The sequence below is a fragment of the Staurois parvus genome, unplaced genomic scaffold (genome assembly GCF_062004578.1).
Source record: "Staurois parvus isolate SC_StPar_1 unplaced genomic scaffold, SC_StPar_1.0 ptg000337l, whole genome shotgun sequence".
Classification (NCBI taxonomy): Eukaryota; Metazoa; Chordata; class Amphibia; order Anura; family Ranidae; genus Staurois; species Staurois parvus.
The window spans coordinates 305,001-325,704 of NW_028318133.1; the positions used below are offsets into that span (position 1 = coordinate 305,001).

Genomic DNA, 20,704 nt, shown 5'->3' on the forward strand with positions numbered 1-20,704 from the left:
TGCAATGCAAAGCGTTGGATGCCATGGTGTAAAGCACGCCGCCACTGGACTCTAGAGCAGAGGAGACGGGTTCTCTGGAGTGACCAATCACGCTTCTCTGTCTGGCAATCCTTTGGACGTGTCTGGGTTTGGCGGTGGCCAGGAGAACGGTACTTACCTGACTGCATTGTGCCAAGTGTAAAGTTTGGTGGAGGGGGGATTATGGTGTGGCATTGTTTTTCAGAGGTTGGGCTTGGCCCCCTAGTTCCAGTGAAGGGAACTCTTAAGGCAACATTTTGGACAATTTCATGCTCCCAACTTTGTGGGAAGAGTTTGGGGATGGCCCCTTCCTGTTCCAACATGACTGCACACCAGTGCACAAAGCAAGGTCCATAAAGACATGGAGGAGCCAGTTTGGGGTGGAGGAACTTGACTGGCCTGCACAGAGTCCTGACCTCAACCCCATAGAACACCTTTGGGATGAATTAGAGTGGAGACTGCGAGCCAGGCCTCCTCCCCCGACATCAGTGCCCGACCTCACAAATGTGCTTCTGGAAGAATGGTCCAACCTTCCCATAGACACCCTCCTAAACCTTGTGGACGGCCTTCCCAGAAGAGTTGAAGCTGTTATAGCTGCAAAGGGACCAACTCAATATTGAACCCTACGGACTAAGACTGGGGGGCCATTAAAGGTCATGTGCGGGGAAAGGCCGACAGAGCAATATTGTGTATGTACATGTATGCATGAACAGTCTGTGGTGGGGGGGTCACTCAAACATTTTTTGGTGACAGGCTCCCTTTAATATGAAATTAGGAAACTAAAAGACCCCTGATGTCTCCCTTATCCAATGGAGTGCAGATATCACTAACAGGGTTGTGTGGAAGCGGTTGGGTAGCTGTACAGACAATGGTCAGCTTGTCAAATTTACACACACTCCTGGCGGCGCCCCCTCACCCCCCATTCCCCCCCCCCCCCCCCCGAAATAGGGTATACGACAGTTGCAGTAAAAGGGTTAAAGTATAAGTTCAGCCAACATTTTTTTCCTCAGTTTTGGATAGGGTGTGGAGGGTATGACAGTGGGCAGTATGTACAGGAGAGGAGTGTGGGGGGTATGACAGCGGGCAGTATGTACAGGAGAGGAGTGTGAAAGGTATGACAGCGGGCAGTATCTACAGGAGAGGAGTGTGGAGGGTATGACAGTGGGCAGTATGTACAGGAGAGGAGTGTGGAGTGTATGACAGCGGGCGGTATGTACAGGAGAGGAGTGTGGAGGGTATGACAGCGGGCAGTATGTACAGGAGAGGAGTGTGGAGGGTATGATAGTGGGCGGTATGTACAGGGGAGGAGTGTGGAGGGTATGACAGCGGGCAGTGTGTACAGGAGAGGAGTGTGGAGGGTATGACAGTGGGCAGTGTGTACAGGAGAGGAGTGTGGAGGGTATGACAGCGGGCAGTGTGTACAGGAGTGGAGTGTGGAGGGTATGACAGCGGGCAGTATGTACAGGAGAGGAGTGTGGAGGGTATGATAGTGGGCGGTATGTACAGGGGAGGAGTGTGGAGGGTATGACAGCGGGCAGTGTGTACAGGAGAGGAGTGTGGAGGGTATGACAGTGGGCAGTGTGTACAGGAGAGGAGTGTGGAGGGTATGACAGCGGGCAGTATGTACAGGAGAGGAGTGTGGAGGGTATGACAGGGGGGCGGTATGTACAGGAGAGGAGTGTGGAGGGTATGACAGCGGGCAGTATGTACAGGAGAGGAGTGTGGGGGGTATGATAGTGGGCGGTATGTACAGGGGAGGAGTGTGGAGGGTATGACAGTGGGCAGTGTGTACAGGAGAGGAGTGTGGAGGGTATGACAGCGGGCAGTGTGTACAGGAGAGGAGTGTGGAGGGTATGACAGTGGGCAGTGTGTACAGGAGAGGAGTGTGGAGGGTATGACAGCGGGCAGTGTGTACAGGAGTGGAGTGTGGAGGGTATGACAGTGGGCAGTATGTACAGGAGAGGAGTGTGGAGGGTATGACAGGGGGGCGGTATGTACAGGAGAGGAGTGTGGAGGGTATGACAGCGGGCAGTATGTACAGGAGAGGAGTGTGGAGGGTATGACAGTGGGCAGTATGTACAGGAGAGGAGTGTGGAGGGTATGACAGGGGGGCGGTATGTACAGGAGAGGAGTGTGGAGGGTATGACAGCGGGCAGTATGTACAGGAGAGGAGTGTGGAGGGTATGACAGTGGGCAGTATGTACAGGAGAGGAGTGTGGAGGGTATGACAGCGGACAGTATGTACAGGAGAGGAGTGTGGAGGGTATGACAGGGGGGCGGTATGTACAGGAGAGGAGTGTGGAGGGTATGACGGGGGCAGTATGTACAGGAGAGGAGTGTGGAGGGTATGACAGGGGGGCGGTATGTACAGGAGAGGAGTGTGGGGGGTATGACAGCGGGCAGTATGTACAGGAGAGGAGTGTGGAGGGTATGACAGGGGGGCGGTATGTACAGGAGAGGAGTGTGGAGGGTATGACAGGGGGCAGTATGTACAGGAGAGCAGTGTGGAGGGTATGACAGGGGGGCGGTATGTACAGGAGAGGAGTGTGGGGGGTATGACAGCGGGCAGTATGTACAGGAGAGGAGTGTGGAGGGTATGACAGTGGGCAGTATGTACAGGAGAAGAGCATGGAGAGTATAGCAGCAGCCACACCTGTGGATATCAAAACAACTTAAAACGTTTTTTTCAAACCCTTCAGCACCTCACCCGTTCTTCCTTTGGTTTTCTGTATCTTCACAATTGTTTCAATCTCGGTGTGCCCAGTCGGTGAGAAGTGAACTATGGACTGCTCGCTGTCATGTTCTGTCACATCTTCCTCCTCCTCCAGCATCCTGCAGGTGAAGAACACGTGGATTGATACATTAATTTAGCATCATTTTACACTTTTCATTAGATTTTCCAAAGTTTTTACAATACTGTATTTTCTCCGACGGTGAATCCTAAACTTCCAGCCAATGTATCTTTTGAGAATTACTTACTCAGCTAATCTGGGCAGATACAAGTTTTGGAAGAGTATTTCTTACATTCTGTTCCGTTGGCAGTGCATGGTCTGCAATGTTGGTCGGGAAAGTGGCCTACGCGTTTCAGCAATAAGCCTTGACCAGCTGCCTCGTCCCTGCGGGTGGACGTCATATGGCATCCTTTCAGGAACGCGCATTGCGCATGCCCACAGGGCCACCTGTCACCAGCCGTGTACCTCGGACACGGCCGATGACAGATCTGTGTACCGGCACCCTTTCCAGTACCATGTGACCTGCTGTGACCAATCATGGGCACAGCTGGGCACATACCAACACATGGCATTCAAAGCCTTCATTTTGCAAAGTCCTTGTTTTCTTTTACTAACACCTCAGTGCCTTGAAGTAAACTCATTATCATTGGCTCCAACTCTTCCTGATTTCCTCCAGGAGGCCCAGAAAATATGGTCGGAACTGGCCCGATAAAGGGGATAGTTTGGCCCCCAAAACATTGCCATGCTTGGTTCTTTCTTCCTTACTGTGGTGTCCATATTGCTCGTGAAGACATTTTTTTTTACTGTATTTTAAAGTGTCAGTCCACTCTTGCAGTCAAATTTGAGACAAAGCATCCCCGATCCTCTTCTTTTTGGGTCCCCGACCAGGTACTCCTGGCTCCTCCCCCTTGACCAGTGACCCCAATAACAAGGCACTTGCTATGGGGGCACTGGTGTGTGCTTGCACCGGGGCCCCGCTCAATGCATCCATAAGACACAGTGTTCAGTAGAGTTGAGGTCAAAGCTCTGTATGGACCACTCGAGTTCCTCTACATCAAACTCATCACACTATGTCTTTATGAAGCTGGCTTTGTACACTGGGGCACGGTCTTCAGCAAACTGTTATCACAATGTTGGAAGAGAAGAGTAATTTAGATAGTCCAATTATAATGTAGTATTAACAGGGCCCTTCGCTGGAAACACCTGAACTCAATCATTTGGAGAGGCCTTCCAATTCATACCAACGGTGTTGATTAGGTTTGAGGTAAGGTACTGAGTTTGGATGAGAAGACCTGCGGCCAAAGGTGTTCAGTAGGGTTGAGGTCAGGTACTGATGTTGGATGAGAAGACCTGATCCCAAAGGTGTTCAGTAGGGTTGAGGTCAGGTACTGATGTTGGATGAGAAGACCTGATCCCAAAGGTGTTGAGTAGTGTTGAGGTTAGGTACTGATGTTGGATGAGAATACCTAAACCCAAATGCGTTCAGTAGGGTTGGGTTCAGGTATCCATGTTGGAGTAGAAGACCTGATTCCAGAGGTGTTCAGTAGGGTTGAGGTCAGGTACTGAGTTTGGATGAGAAGACCTGCTGCCAAAGGTGTTCAGTAGGGTTGAGGTCAGGTACTGATGTTGGATGAGAAGACTTGATCCCAAAGGTGTTGAGTAGTGTTGAGTTAGGTACTGATGTTGGATGAGAAGATCTGATCCCAAAGGTGTTCAGTAGGGTTGAGGTCAGGTACTGATGCTCGATGAGAAGAACTGATCCCAAAGGTGTTCAGTAGGGTTGAGGTCAGGTACTGATGTTGGATGAGAAGATCTGATCCCAAAGGTGTTCAGTAGGGTTGAGGTCAGGTACTGATGTTGGAGTAGAAGACCTTATTCCAAAGGTGTTCAGTAGGGTTGAGATCACGTCTGTTGTTGGATGAGAAGACCTGATCCCAAAAGTGTTCAGTAGGGTTGAGGTCAGGTACTGATGTTGGATGAGAAGACCTGATCCCGAAGGTGTTCAGTAGGGATGAGGTCAGCTACTGATGTTGGATGAGAAGACCTGATCCCAAAGGTGTTGAGCAGAGTTGAGGTCGGGAATTGATGTTGGATGAGAAGACCTGATCTCAAAGGTGTTCAGTATGGTTGAGGTCAGCTACTGATGTTGGATGAGAAGACCTGATCTCAAAGGTGTTCAGTAGGGTTGAGGTCAGCTACTGATGTTGGATGAGAAGACCTGATCTCAAAGGTGTCCATGTCTTCCAATCAATTAGATCTTATCAATCAAAATGATAATATCATGGTTCTTGATGGAAAGATACAAAACGTGATTATGTACTATGGAATCTTCTACAGAATACCTTTACATTCTGTGTTTTTTTTGTTTTAATATACCGTATACCTCGTATACCCCGTACATTGCCACTTACTGAGAGTCTGAGGATTTACGCCGCAATAAGTAATCTACAACTTCTGGATCTGTCTGCAGTAACCGTATCATTATTTCTCTATGTGTATGGGGAGGGACCTGAAAAGAAAAGAAAAATAATTAAAATGTATCGAAACTCAAGATTGTAGAAACTTTTGAGTATATGATACCCCTTATTGGCCAATTTAGGCTCATAAAGACAGAGACTTTCAGGATTCCTTAGATCCCTTATACAATTATATACAACCTGACAAAAAGATCTAAGGAATCCCAAAACCAGCTTGCAAGATTTATGGCAGGATCAACAGGCATTTCCTTACATTTATTGAACAGATATAACCCCTGATGTCTCCACAAAGAGAACCTGTCATCTGTCAAGGTTGTCACACAGGGGGCTTAATATCATCATTTTGAAAATAATTTAAAGAAAAGTATAAAAAATGTATTTGTAATAAAACAAATGAAAATTGATTTTTAAAATTTTTTTGTACTGGACATGTTTAATAGCAAGAAGTAAAAAATAATTTTATGTCCTTTTTTTTCCCACAAATAAAGCTTTCTTTCGACATAAAATGAATAGTAAAAATAAAAAATAAAAAAAATCCCAGTATCTATACCGCCATTTATAACTGTCATATTTGATCGCCTCTGCATTTTTTATTTTTTGCGCTGACAAGACTGACAATTTTGAGAGAAAAAAAACTATATTTTTTGACTTTTCGCTATTAAACATGTCCAGTAAAAAAAATTTAAAAAATCAAATTTCATCATAAATTTAGGACAAAATGTATTCCGCTCCGTGTCTTTGCTAAAAAAAAAAATCCCAATACGTGTAAATAAATTGGTTTACGTGAAAGTTATATATGGCGGTATAGATACTGGGATTTTTTTATTTTTTTTTTATTTTTAGTATTAATTTTATGCCTTTTTTTCTCCACAAATAAAGCTTTCTTTGGTATTTTGTAGCCTCTACATTTTTTATTTTTTGCGCTGACAAGACTGACAATTGTGAAAAAAAAAACTATATTTTTTACTTTTTGCTATTAAACATGTCCAGTAAAAAATTTTTAAAAAATCTAATTTTGTCATAAATTTAGGACAAAATGTATTCCACTCCATGTCTTTGCTAAAAAATATCCCAATACGTGTAAATGAATTGATTTACGCGAAAGTTATAAATGGCGGTATAGATACTGGGATATTTTTTATTTTTACTATTCATTTTATGTCCTTTTTTCCCACAAATACAGCTTTCTTTTGACATAAAATTAATAGTAAAAATAAGAAAAATCCCCGTATCTATTCCGCCATTTATAACTGTCATATTTGATAGCCTCTGCATTTTTTATTTTTTGCGCTGACAAGACTGACAATTTTGAGAAAAAAAATTATATTTTTGACTTTTTGCTATTAAACATGTCCAGTAAAAAAATTTTAAAAAATCAAATTTCGTCATAAATTTAGGACAAAATGTATTCTGCTCCGTGTCTTTGCTAAAAAAAATCCCAATACGTGTAAATAAATTGATTTACGTGAAAGTTATAAATGGCGGTATAGATACCGGCATTTTTTTTTTATTTTTACTATTAATTTTATGCCCTTTTTTCCCCCACAAATAAAGCTTTCTTTCAGTGGTATTTGATCGCCTCTGCATTTTTTATTTTTTGCACTGACAAGACTGACAATTTTAAAATTAATAGTAAAAATAAAAAATAAGAAAAATCCCAGTATCTACACCGCCATTTATAACTGTCATATTTGATCAACTCAGCATTTTTTATTTTTTGCGCTGACAAGACTGACAATTTTGAGAAAAAAAACTATATTTTTTGACTTTTTGCTATTAGACACGTCCAGTAAAAAAATTTTAAAAAATCAAATTTCGGCATAAATTTAGGACAAAATGTATTCCGCTCCGTGTCTTTGCTAAAAAAAAAATCCCAATATGTGTAAATGAATTGATTTACGTGAAAGTTATAAATGGCGGTATAGATACTGGCATTTATTTTTTTTTTACTATTGATTTTATGTCCTTTTTTTCCCACAAATAAAGCTTTCTTTCGACAGAAAATTAATAGTAAAAATAAAAAATAAAAAAAATCCCAGTATCTATACCGCCATTTATAACTGTCATATTTGATCGCCTCTGCATTTTTTATTATTTGCGCTGACAAGACTGACAATTTTGAGAAAAAAAAATATATTTTTTGACTTTTCGCTATTAAACATGTCCAGTAAAAAAATTTTTAAAAATCAAATTTCGCCATAAATTTAGTCCAAAATGTATTCTGCTCCGTGTCTTTGCTAAAAAAAATCCCAATACGTGTAAATAAATTGGTTTACGTGAAAGTTATAAATGGCGGTATAGATTTTGGCATTTTTTTTTAATTTTTACTATTAATTTTATGCCCTCTTTTCCCACAAATAAAGCTTTCTTTCGGTGGTATTTGATTGCCTCATATTTGATCGGCTCTGCATTTTTTATTTTTTGCGCTGACAAGACTGACAATTTTGACAAAAAAAAAAACTATATTTTTGACTTTTTGCTATTAAACATGTTCAGTAAAAAAATTAAAAAAATTAATTTAGGACAAAATGTGTTCCGCTCCATGTCTTTGCTAAAAAAAAAATCCCAATACGTGTAAATAAATTGGTTTACGTGAAAGTTATATATGGCGGTATAGATACTGGGATTTTTTTTTTTATTTTTTACTATTAATTTTATGCCTTTTTTTCTCCACAAATAAAGCTTTCTTTGGTATTTTATAGCCTCTACATTTTTTTATTTTTTGCGCTGACAAGACTGACAATTTTGAGAAAAAAAACTATATTTTTTGACTTTTCGCTATCAAACATGTCCAGTAAAAAAATTTTAAAAAATCAAATTTCGTCATAAATTTAGTCCAAAATGTATTCCACTCCGTGTCTTTGCTAAAAAAAATACCAATGCATGTAAATAAATTGGTTTACGTGAAAGTTATAAATGGCGGTATAGATACTGGCATTTATTTTTTTTTTACTATTGATTTTATGTCCTTTTTTTCCCACAAATAAAGCTTTCTTTCGACAGAAAATTATTAGTAAAAATAAAAAATAAAAAAAATCCCAGTATCTATACCGCCATTTATAACTGTCATATTTGATTGCCTCTGCATTTTTTATTATTTGCGCTGACAAGACTGACAATTTTGAGAAAAAAAACTATATTTTTTGACTTTTCGCTATCAAACATGTCCAGTAAAAAAATTTTAAAAAATCAAATTTCGTCATAAATTTAGGACAAAATGTATTCCACTCCGTGTCTTTGCTAAAAAAAAATCCCAATGTGTAAATAAATTGATTTACGTGAAAGTTATAAATGGCGGTATAGATACTGGCATTTATTTTTTTTTTACTATTGATTTTATGTCCTTTTTTTCCCACAAATAAAGCTTTCTTTCGACAGAAAATTATTAGTAAAAATAAAAAATAAAAAAAATCCCAGTATCTATACCGCCATTTATAACTGTCATATTTGATTGCCTCTGCATTTTTTATTATTTGCGCTGACAAGACTGACAATTTTGAGAAAAAAAACTATATTTTTTGACTTTTTGCTATTAAACATGCCCAGTAAAAAAATTTTAAAAAATCTAATTTCGTCATAAATTTAGTCCAAAATGTATTCCGCTCCGTGTCTTTGCTAAAAAAAATCCCAATGTGTAAATAAATTGGTTTACGTGAAAGTTATAAATGGCGGTATAGATACTGGGATTTTTTTTACTTTTAATATTAATTTTATGCCCTTTTTTTCCCACAAATAAAGCTTTCTTTTGACATAAAATTAATAGTAAAAAATAAAAAAAATCCCAGTATCTATACCGCCATTTATAACTGTCATATTTGATCGCCTCTGCATTTTTTATTTTTTGCGCTGACAAGACTGACAATTTTGAGAAAAAAAAAACTATTTTTTTACTTTTTGCTATTAAACACGTCCAGTAAAAAAATTTTAAAAAATCAAATTTCGTCATAAATTTAGGACAAAATATATTCCGCTCCGTGTCTTTGCTAAAAAAAAAAAAATCCCAATACGTGTAATCTACTTGGGTTACGTGGAAATTATAGCATCTACAAATGGCGGGATAGATACTGGGATTTTTTTATTTTTTTTTATTTTTTAGGTTTTGGGTATACTCACCGTGTACAAGGTCTGGTAATGCTGTATCATGGACTCTGTCACCGTTATCTGGGCTGCGCTGTCCAGGAAGCTTTGCTTTTCATCCGACAAACCCTTCTCGTTCTGCAGTAAATTTGGACCGAATACAGTTGCGAGGTTGGCAGCCGACATTTTATTTCCGGGAATCTGTGCGCACGGGATTAGTATGATGTCAGTTCACATTTCCACTGAACGGCGGTGTCCTCTCTCCACCCCCCCCCCAAGTCAGTTAAATGGACAATGAAAGAGTAGCAGAAGACTGATGACATCATCCCTCTGCTCACTCTGCTCTCTGCTCCTATTGGCCCATTCCTAGTTCTGCAACACTTCAATGTATTATTCTGAGTTGTATTGACCTGCATCAGGTTATCATTGTTTGGTAGTATGCTGACATCTCATGGTGGTTTTGTGCCACTACAGCTTGCCTACTGTGTGATTTTGGTTTCTCCCTCTGTCCTTGCCTTCTGTTTAGTGCTAGTTAGTTCAGTCCTAGCTTGACCCTCTCTATGTTCCCTCAGTCAGTGTTAGTACTTTGCAGGGCTTAGGAAAGTCATTGAGGGGGATTTACTAAATCTGGAGCCCAGCCCAGATCTAAGGGGGTGCTGGGGAGGGCTATGCCCCCCCCCCCAAGATCTTTGAGAGCGCATTCAACTAGCCCATGAGACTTGATGGGGACAACTGATGTAAGGGGAACTCTGATAGGGGACCAGGGGCGGACTGACCATTTGGAAACTCGGACACTGCCTGAGGGCCCGGGGTCAGTAGGGGGCCCCATGGGATGCCCCTGGCACCGTTTTCATAGGCTTTTTTGAGTTTGGGCAAGGACACAGGGGCCCCATGATCCCCTATTGCCCGGGGGCCCCATGAGTTGTCAGTCTGCCCCTGTAGGGGACATGTATAGGGGCATTGGTACAGTGGGCGGGGCTATGAGTAGCTGTAATTTAGCTCCGCCTACTGGCTTAGAGAATAGGAGAAGTGGGGGAAAAGCTGGAGCTGCACTACCCCGAGCAGAGTCCAGGGAGAAGGAGAACACAGGGAAGTGTGCAGAGGTGAGACAGACGGACCCTTACTACTACTGCACTCTGCATCACTACTGAACCCTGACCTCTGCTTCACTTGGTACTGACCTCTGAACTCTGCCTCGCTTAGCATTGACCCCTGACCTCTGCTTCACTTAGCACTGAACTCTGCCTCACTTAGCACTGACCTCTGCTTCACTTAGCACTGATCCCTATCCTCTGCTTCACTTAGCACTGACCTCTGAACTTTGCCTCACTAAGCACTGACCCCTAACATCTGCTTCTCTTAGCACTGACCCCTATTCTCTGCTTCACTTAGCACTGACCCCTATTCTCTGCTTCACTTAGCACTGACCCCTGCTTCACTTAGCACTGACCCCTATCCTCTGCCTCAGTACTGACCCCTGACCTCTGCTTCACTTAGCACTGACCTCTAACCTCTGCTTCACTTAGCACTGACCCCTAACCTCTGCCTCAGTACTGAACCCTGACCTCTGCCTCACTTAGCACTGACCTCTAACCTCTGCTTCACTTAGCACTGATCTCTGACCTCTGCTTCACTTAGCACTGACCTCTAACCTCTGCTTCACTTAGCACTGACCTCTAACCTCTGCTTCACTTAGCACTGACCTCTAACCTCTGCCTCACTTAGCACTGACCCCTATTCTCTGCTTCACTTAGCACTGACCCCTATCCTCTGCCTCAGTACTGACCCCTGACCTCTGCTTCACTTAGCACTGACCTCTAACCTCTGCTTCACTTAGCACTGACCCCTAACCTCTGCCTCAGTACTGACCCCTGACCTCTGCCTCACTTAGCACTGACCTCTAACCTCTGCTTCACTTAGCACTGACCTCTAACCCTTGCCTCACTTAGCACTGATCTCTGACCTCTGCTTCACTTAGCACTGACCTCTAACCTCTGCCTCACTTAGCACTGACCTCTAACCTCTGCTTCACTTAGCACTGACCTCTAACCTCTGCCTCACTTAGCACTGATCTCTGACCTGTGCTTCGCTTAGCACTGACCTCTAACCTCTGCCTCACTTAGCACTGATCTCTGACCTCTGCTTCACTTAGCACTGACCTCTAACCTCTGCCTCACTTAGCACTGACCTCTAACCTCTGCCTCATTTAGTATTGACCCCTAACCTCTGCCTCACTTAGCACTGACCTCTGCTTCACTTAGCACTGACCCCTGATTCTCTGCTTCACTTAGCACTGACCTCTGAACTTTGCCTCACTTAGCACTGACCCCTGATTCACTTAGCACTGACCCCTGCTTCACTTAGCACTGACCCCTATCCTCTGCCTCAGTACTGACCCCTGAGCTCTGCTTCACTTAGCACTGACCTCTAACCTCTGCTTCACTTAGCACTGACCCCTAACCTCTGCCTCAGTACTGACCCCTGACCTCTGCCTCACTTAGCACTGACCTCTAACCTCTGCTTCACTTAGCACTGACCTCTAACCTCTGCCTCACTTAGCACTGACCTCTAACCTCTGCCTCACTTAGCACTGACCTCTAACCTCTGCTTCACTTAGCACTGACCTCTAACCTCTGCCTCACTTAGCACTGATCTCTGACCTCTGCTTCACTTAGCACTGACCTCTAACCTCTGCCTCACTTAGCACTGACCTCTAACCTCTGCCTCATTTAGTATTGACCCCTAACCTCTGCCTCACTTAGCACTGACCTCTGCTTCACTTAGCACTGACCCCTGATTCTCTGCTTCACTTAGCACTGACCTCTGAACTTTGCCTCACTTAGCACTGACCCCTGCTTCACTTAGCACTGACCTCTGCCTCACTTAGCACTGACCTCTAACCTCTGCCTCAATTAGTATTGACCCCTAACCTCTGCCTCACTTAGCACTGACCTCTGCTTCACTTAGCACTGACCCGTGACCTCTGCTTCACTTAGCACTGACCCGTGACCTCTGCTTCACTTGGCACTGACCTCTAACCTCTGCTTCACTTAGCATTGACCTCTAACCTCTGCCTCACTTAGCATTGACCTCTAACCTCTGCCTCACTTAGCACTGACCTCTAACCTCTGCCTCACTTAGCACTGACCTCTAACCTCTGCCTCACTTAGCACTGACCTCTAACCTCTGCCGCACTTAGCACTGATCCCTAACCTCTGCCTCACTTAGCACTGACCTCTGCTTCACTTAGCACTGATCTCTGTAGTGACGCAGAGCTCAGAAGTGACTCAGAGGTCAGTAGTAAGTGAAGCAGAGTTGGAGGGTCAGTAGTGAATACCAGAGAGTTCAGAGGTCAGCAGTAATAAATGGTCAGCTTGGCTTTCAAACTGATCCGGCGTGGTCTTCCCGCCCCATGGGCGCAGCGCAGTGTCCCTGCGGTTTTCGCGTGGGTAAGCTGCACTTCTGTTATGTCCATAAACTTCTATAATGTCCCACGGTGCACTGACAGCGCACCAAAATCTTGGCACATAAGAGAAGTCTATGGCAAACCGCAGCTAACCAGCACAAAAAACGTGGCTACAATGCGCTGCACTAATGGCACGGTAAAAACGCACCACATCAGTGCGAAAGCTCCCTACTTGGGGGGAGGGAGGGCCAAAAATATAATTTATGGCCACAGGAAGGCTTTTGTTTTATTTAAGCCCCTCCCACTGTAAACAAAATTTGTCCAAACCCACAATTTGCCGCGGCTTTGGGCTTTGGTGTGCGCACCCTAATGCAATAGGCTGCGCACACCCATGCAAGGTGGCAATATCTGGGTTTGGAAAGGCATTTGATGCCCACAAAGTGGATTTATATCCTGTTGAAGAATATAGTTCAATGAAATATTTGTGCCCAGGATTCAGCCAAGATAACCAACAAAATACTTTTCTTTGACATGAAAGTTATGATTCCCGGTTGAGATGTCCACAACATCCTGGGGCGGAGTCCTTGTTTGCTTTATTACCGTTTCTTCAGAGCTACCTTTAGTTTGAATTGAGGTCTAAATACTGTACCAGGCGTTGTATGTTGTAAGGGATTTCCGGCAAGACGAATCACGATCGACATGCGCATAGGAATTCCCGCAGGAGAATTGCCGGCTGTGCGCATGCGCGCAGAAATGCGTGATTGCGCACACGCACGGCGAAGATTGGCGCCAGATGGCCTATTTAAGGAGAGTCTCTGCTCATGTTGAGTGCTGACTGGTCTTCAGCTCCCCCGTGTCCTGCTTGTTCCTGTGTGATTTCCTTGGTGCTGACCCGGCTTGTTCCTCACCTGACTCTGATTTCTCTCCTGATACTGGCTCCTGACTTCGGCTCTGCTCCTGACCTTGGCTTTCATTCTGATTCTGTACCGTGCTGCCCGACTGTTGATGACCCTGGCTATTCCAAGGCACTGCTCCTGTCTCTTGTCCTCACTACCTGCCTTGCTCTGGTGCACGCCTGGCAATCTACAAAACCTGCTCTGCCTACTACTACTGTGCCAAAATCAGACGATCATCAGCCTTCCAAGGTCATCATCTGCAAGAGCTGCAAACAACAACTACTGCTGCTCTTGTTCCCCTGGGTCCTAGACTCCCTCTGTTCCAACTCCAGCGGGGTCAGGACTAGCGACACAAGTGAGGCCGACCTCGTCATTTCAGTCTCCCATCAGGTACGTGACATATGTGCTGTCACAACACCCACGGGTGTACTTACCACAAGGCAAACTAGGCATTTGCCTAGGGCAGCATTTTTCTTGGAAGAAGGGACACACACGGCATGGGGACCTGGTGGGTTCCAAGAGATGCTGTGGGTTTCATGACGGTGTATGCAAAGCCCGACTCTCGTTCCTGGGGATGTCCAGAGCTGTGAAGGTGAGTGTCTCTCTCTCGCCATGGGGGATGGTGGCTGCTGTATATGGGGCAGTGGTAGTGGAAGGCTCGGGTGGAGGGCATGGGTGCTCTTGGTCAATGTCAGGCTCTTTCTGTGGGGGAGCGCCAATTTTTGTGTTGCCTAGGGAGGCACAAAACCTAAATACACCACTGACAACACCCCCTAGTATCCATTCAATGTCTGTTTCTTGTCAATATGGAGTAGGCTCACACCTGCCCTAGCTTTTCTTTCATTTTTGTACATCTGTACAGACCTCAATAAACTGTTTATGGGAAAAAAAAATATGGATACTGTTGATATTTACATTTTCATGAAGCATAAAGACCCACCTACCTGGTCTCCTGCAAGGCTGACGGTGTCCTTCTCATGGAGCGATACCATATGTAGCATCTTCAAGACACGAAGCAATGTATCAGCGTTGCATGGGGGCAAGGCGAAAATTAGGAGCTGAAGAGTGGTTATTCTTTCCTTGGGATCCAGCCCTGGACAAAAAAATACGTTTGAAGGAAGGTTAGATATATCAAGGGGTAACATTTTATCCGATGCCTTTTCTGCTCTGATGGTCTTTAATTCTAACACATGTAAAATGATAAATTACAATTCAATCAACACATATAGCAATCAGCTACTTGTTTATCGATAGACTGTATATATGTACAATGGAGAAACCTGGCGTAGAAAAAAAATAAAGTACAAAAAGTAAAATCAAACACTACATGGCCAAAGTTTTGGAACCTGACCATCACACCCAGGGCTGCTGTTAGAAACCACTGGGTCCCATACAGCCAACCTGACATGGGCCCCTTTTAAAAAAAAAAAAAGTTTACTATGCTTCAGTTATGAATGGCACAAGGCGTGATCAGTACTGATCACTCATTGTGTTCATTCAGGAAAGGACGGGGCTAGTTAATGTGACACATTTATTAGACCCTTCCCCAGGGGAACAAGAGCGCCAGTAGTTGTTGTTTGCAGCTCTTGCAGATGATGACCTTGGAAGGCTGATGATCCTCTGATTTTGGCACAGTAGTAGTAGGCAGAGCAGGTTTTGTAGATTGCCAGGCGTGCACCAGAGCAAGGCAGGTAGTGAGGGTGAGAGACAGGAGCAGTGTCATAGGAATAGCCAAGGTCATCAACAGTCGGGCAGCACGGTACAGAATGAAAGCCAAGGTCAGGAGCAGAGCCGAAGTCAGGAACCAGTATCAATCAGGAGGGTAATCAGAGTCAGGTGAGGAACAAGCCGAGTCAGCAACAAAGGAATCACACAGGAACAAGCAGGACACGGGGGAGCTGAAGACCAGTCAGCACTCAACATGAGCAGAGACACTCTTTGCCAATCTTCGCTGTGCGTGTGCACGTGCGTGATCGCGCATTTCTGCGCGCATGCGCACAACCGGGAGTTCCTATGCGCATGCGCATTTCCAACCGCGCTTCATCGTGCCAGAAATCCCTTACAACTGGATTCTGTATATTGAGGCTTTCATATTATTAATTTTTTCATTTCTCTATTGCTTGAACTAGATCAGGGGTAGGCAACCTGCGGCTCTCTAGCTGTTGTGGAACTACATTTCCCACGAGGCATTGCAACATTACAAAACTGACAGTTACAGCTATGACTTGCAGAGACCTGATGGAACTTGTAGTCCTGCAACAGCTAGAGAGCCGCAGGTTGCCTACCCCTGAACTAGATGGACTTGTAACGTTTTTCAACCTACGTACCTGTTAGAAGCTCACTGAATTTCTGGCGAGGTCTAGAGCTTTTTTTTTCCACTAACAAAATGCTTTTAATTGTATATTTAACAGGAGCAAAAAGGAGAAGATCATTGTTAGGGTTTACATACACTTTAAGGGAAGTGGGGTTTCAATGCGTGAAGACCACAATTAGAATATGAAACAGTGAAGTGGCGAGCGAGTGACCAGATATGATTATTGCACCACATCCCTTAAAATTGCAAATAATCAATAGAGAAGATGGGACTTTCAGGGTGCATAGCCATTAATACCACACATTAAAAGTTATATAATTTTTTTTTCGTATTTTGGTAAAACAAGAAAGGAAAAGATACAAAAACATAAAAACAATTTCAATTCTAAGAATACCAACTGAGATTCAGACTTGGTTAGGTAAATGTAGTATACTCCCTACATGTTTCGCCCTCACGGACTTCTTCAGGGGAGATTTTTGAGTACATTTCTACCGCCAAGGCAGTCCTGGATGTGAAAGCTCAGAGCTAGAAGAAAATGACTTATAAAATCTCAATTGGCCTACACTTCCAAAACAGTTGTAGAGGATATAATGGGCATCAGATATCATCTGTTAAATGCTTTAGGATGTATAGATATACAGTTGCAAGAAAAAGTATGTGAACCCCTTGGGATTACATGGAGTTTTGCATAAATTGGGCATAAGATGTGCTCTGAACGTCATCTAAGTCACAACAATAGAAGAACACAGTCTGCTGAACATAATACTACACAAACATTAGATGTTGCCATGGTTTAATTGCACATAACATGTAAACATTCACAGTGCAGGGAGGAAAAAGTATGTGAACCTTTGGACTTAATAACTGGTTGACCCTCCTTTGGCAGCAATAACCTCAACTAAACGTTTCCTGTAGTTGCAGATCAGACCTGCACAACAATCTGGAGTAATTTTGGACCACTCCTCTTCACAAAACTGTTTCAGTGTAGCAATATTCTTGGGATGTCTGGTGTGAATCTCTCTCTTAAGGTCATGCCACAGCATTTCAATCAGGTTGAGGTCAGGACTCTGACTGGGCCACTCCAGAAGGCGTATTCTGTGCTGTTGCAGCCATTGTTTTGTTGAATGACTTGTATGCTTTGGGTCATTGTCCTGTTGCATCACCCATCCTCTGCGGAGCTTCAGTTGGTGGACAGATGGTCGTACGTTTTCCTGCAAAATGTCTTGATAAACTCTGGAATTCATTTTCCCATCAATGACAACAATCCCTCCAGGCCCTGTGGCAGCAAAGCAGCCCCAAACCATGATGCTCCCTCCGCCATGTTTTACAGTGGGGATGAGGTTTTGATGTTGGTGTGCTGTGCCTTTTTTTCTCCACACATAGTGTTGTGTGTTCTTCCCAAACAACTCAATCTTGGTTTCATCTGCCCACAGTAGATTTTGCCAGTAGTGCTGTGGAACATTCAGGTGCTCTTTTGCAAACTTCAAACATGCTGCAATATTCTTTTTGGACAGCAATGGCTTCCTCCGTGGTGTCCTCCCATGTACTCCATTCTTGTTTAATATTTTCCTTATTGTAGATGTGTCAACAAAAATGTTAGCATGTGCCAGAGATTTCTGTAGGTCTTTAGCTGACACTCTGGGATTCTTCTTTACCTCATGCAGCATTCTGCGCTGTGCTCTTGCAGTCATTATTACAGGATGACCACGCCTAGGGAAAGTAGCAACAGTACCAAACTTTCTCCATTTGTAGACAGTCTGTCTTACCGTGGACACATGAGCATCAAGGCTTTTGGAGATACTTTTGTAACCCTTTCCAGCTTCATGCAAGTCAACATTTCTTGATGGTAGGTCTTCTGAGAGCTCTTTTCTGCGAGGCATGGTTCACATCAGACAGTGCTTCTTGAAACCAGTAAACTCAAAACAGGTGTGTGTTTTTTAAGGGCAGGACAGCTGTCAGCAACACATCCAATATCATCACACTGATTGGAGTCAAGGTTGGCTCATTCCTGGCTCCAATTAGCTCTGGGAGAAGTCATTAAGCTAGGGCCTCACATACTTTTTCCTCCCTGCACTGTGAATGTTTACATGTTATGTGCAATTAAACCATGGCAACATCTAATGTTTGTGTAGTATTATGTTCAGCAGACTGTTCTTCTATTGTTGTGATTTAGATGATGTTCAGAGCACATTTTATGCCCAATTCATGCAAAACTCCACGTAATTCTAAGGGGTTCACATACTTTTTCTTGCAACTGTAACCTAACAAAGATCTATTTGACCTCTACGTTCACAACCATAGGAGAGGAAACAATAGACATCAAACATCCATCTATGGAAATTGCAGAGAAATATGGAAATATGTTCTGTCTAGAGGTCTAATTGGCCTAGAATGTCCAAATAGGGTTGAAGAATATAATGGGCATCATATATCCATCTAAGCAGAATGGAATTAGTTGAAAAATATATAATGGGCATCATATATCCATCTGTTAAATATTGCAATTCAAGTAGCAAGGAAAATGTAGGGAAAAAGGATTTTAATTGAGGATCAATTTTCAATTCCACCACCAGATATCAGTAAAGGACAAAAGTCCAGACGATATTAGCTCCGTTCAGATCCAATACAGCCTCCAAGATACTCAGTGTGCACTGGTGATTAGCAGAAAATGACTACAAGGTGTGACAATTACATTCCCGGATTTGGACTGTACAAAAACCTATACACCAGCGGCTGTTGTCACCTTCTAAGTAGTCCCCTTATGAAGCGACGCACTTTTCTAGATGACTGTGTCACTGCCAGGAACATTATTATTATTATTATACAGTATTTATATAGCGCCAAGGGTATGCTCAGCGCTGTACATTATAGTGGGGGACAGAACATGAGACAAGACAGTAACAATACAATACACGAGGGGTTCGAGGGCCCTGCTCTTTCGAGCTTACAATCTAGGAGGGAGGGGAAGGTGGCACAGGAGGAGATGGCTGTGGGGGATGGAGTGGTGGGTGGAGTGGAGGAGGTTAATTGTTTGGTGAGGTTGGGTGTTAGGTGAGGTTGGGGTAGGCTTCCCTGAAGAGGAGGGTTTTCAGGGTGCGCCTGAAGGTGAGGAGGGTAGGTGACAGTCTGATGGATTGGGGTAGGGAGTTCCAGAGGATGGGGGAAGTCCTAGAGAAGTCCTGAAATCGGGCGTGGGAGGAGGAGACCAGGGAGCTAGAGAGCAGGAGGTCCTGTGAGGAGCGGAGGGCACGGGTAGGGTAGTATCTGGGTATCAGGTCAGTTATGTAGTTCGGGGCGGCATTGTGAGTGGCTTTGTAGGTCAGGGTTAGCAGCTTGAACTTGATGCGTTGGGCAATCGGGAGCCAATGAAGGGATTGGCAGAGGGGGGAGGCAGATGTGGAGCCCTTGGTGAGGTGGATGAGTCTGGCCGCTGAGTTTAGGATCGACTGGAGTGGGGATAGCGTTCGTTTGGGTAGGCCAGTGAGAAGGGAGTTGCAGTAGTCCAGGCGTGAGATGATGAGGGAGTGTACGAGTTGTTTGGTGGTGGCTGGGGTGAGGAATGTACGTATCTTGGAGATGTTGCGGAGGTGGAGCCTGCAAGATCTAGATAGCAGTTGGATGTGGGGTAGGAAGGAGAGGTGGGAGTTCAGGGTGACACCCAGGACTTTGGCGTGTGGGGTGGGAGAGATGGTGGCGTTGTTAGTAGTGATGAAGAGGATGGGGGGGGGGGGGGCATGTGAGTTGGAACATTCCTGGAATTTGTTTTCCAGAAGGCTGCGCAGCATCTTTGTCGCAGCACGCTAGATGTCCGGACCGTCATCAACTCTGTGTCCTTTTAAGGTTTTTTCAAATTTTGAAAACAGCCAAAAGTAGCAGGGTGCTAAGTCAGGGGAATAAGGTGGTTGGTCAAGTTTTGGAATAGATTTCTGGGCCAGGATTTCAAACACGTAATGCATCATGTGCAGGAGCATTGTCGTGGTGGAGAATCCACTTGTCAGGGCCTTGTACCAGTCTTTTTCTCCAAACTGATTCCCATAACCTTTACAGAATTTCCAGGTAACAATGTTGGTTGACTGTTGGTACCACTTCTTGTGTCATTGTGGACATATTCCTGTCCCTCCTTAAACTACCCATGTCATTCAGAAACACTTGATTTCTTCATAGAATGTTTCCCATAAGCCTGTTGTAAAAGAGCTAAAGTTTCACTCACACTTTTGCCAATTTTCATGCAAAATTTGTTGTTAATCCTGTGCTCCAGATTCCTGTCACTCATTTTCTGCTAACAGCACAATGTACACAAGTGTTATTTCTTCTACTACTCCATAAAGACCGAGTCCACTGGTCTATGACCCAGGAGAGTGCACGTTACAACATGTGAGAACACGCCTGAGTGCGAATGGCTGTGTGACTCACCACCATAGTGCTACTTCACATTCCGGAAATTAGATTGTCACACCTTGTATATTAAATCATAATTTCTTTCATTGCATTATCAATGATCTTATGTGGGAATTACTGCTCTATAAGTAATTATAGACTGTGTCCTTGGCCTTTGAACAATTTTGTACCCGTGTAATTAAAATAGAGGCTAGAAATGGCGTTTCCCCAATAAGAGCTCAATATATTCCCACTGCACACGTTTCTGGTCAAGGCCTAAAGCAAACGGGTGCTGAAGCGACTGCCAACAGGTTGTTATTTGGGCAGCACAGTGGCTAAATGGTTAGCACTTCCGCCTGGCAGTACTAGGGTTGGTGGTTCAAATCATAACCATGGCACCCTCTGCC

The 20,704-nt window shown here is 43.9% G+C and overlaps 1 protein-coding gene across 1 annotated transcript in view; it reads right to left on the minus strand.

Annotated features, from left to right (window-relative positions):
• Positions 1–20,704, minus strand: part of LOC149457047 (rho GTPase-activating protein 6-like) — a 92,447-nt gene that overhangs the window by 1,421 nt on the left and 70,322 nt on the right. The window contains exons 8-11 of the mRNA XM_089684126.1: positions 14,551–14,699; positions 9,341–9,505; positions 5,162–5,259; positions 2,726–2,850 (exon numbers count right to left, since the gene is read on the minus strand). Of these exons, the coding sequence (XP_089540252.1) occupies positions 2,726–2,850; positions 5,162–5,259; positions 9,341–9,505; positions 14,551–14,699 (537 nt within the window). The remainder of the gene's footprint in view (positions 1–2,725; positions 2,851–5,161; positions 5,260–9,340; positions 9,506–14,550; positions 14,700–20,704) is intronic.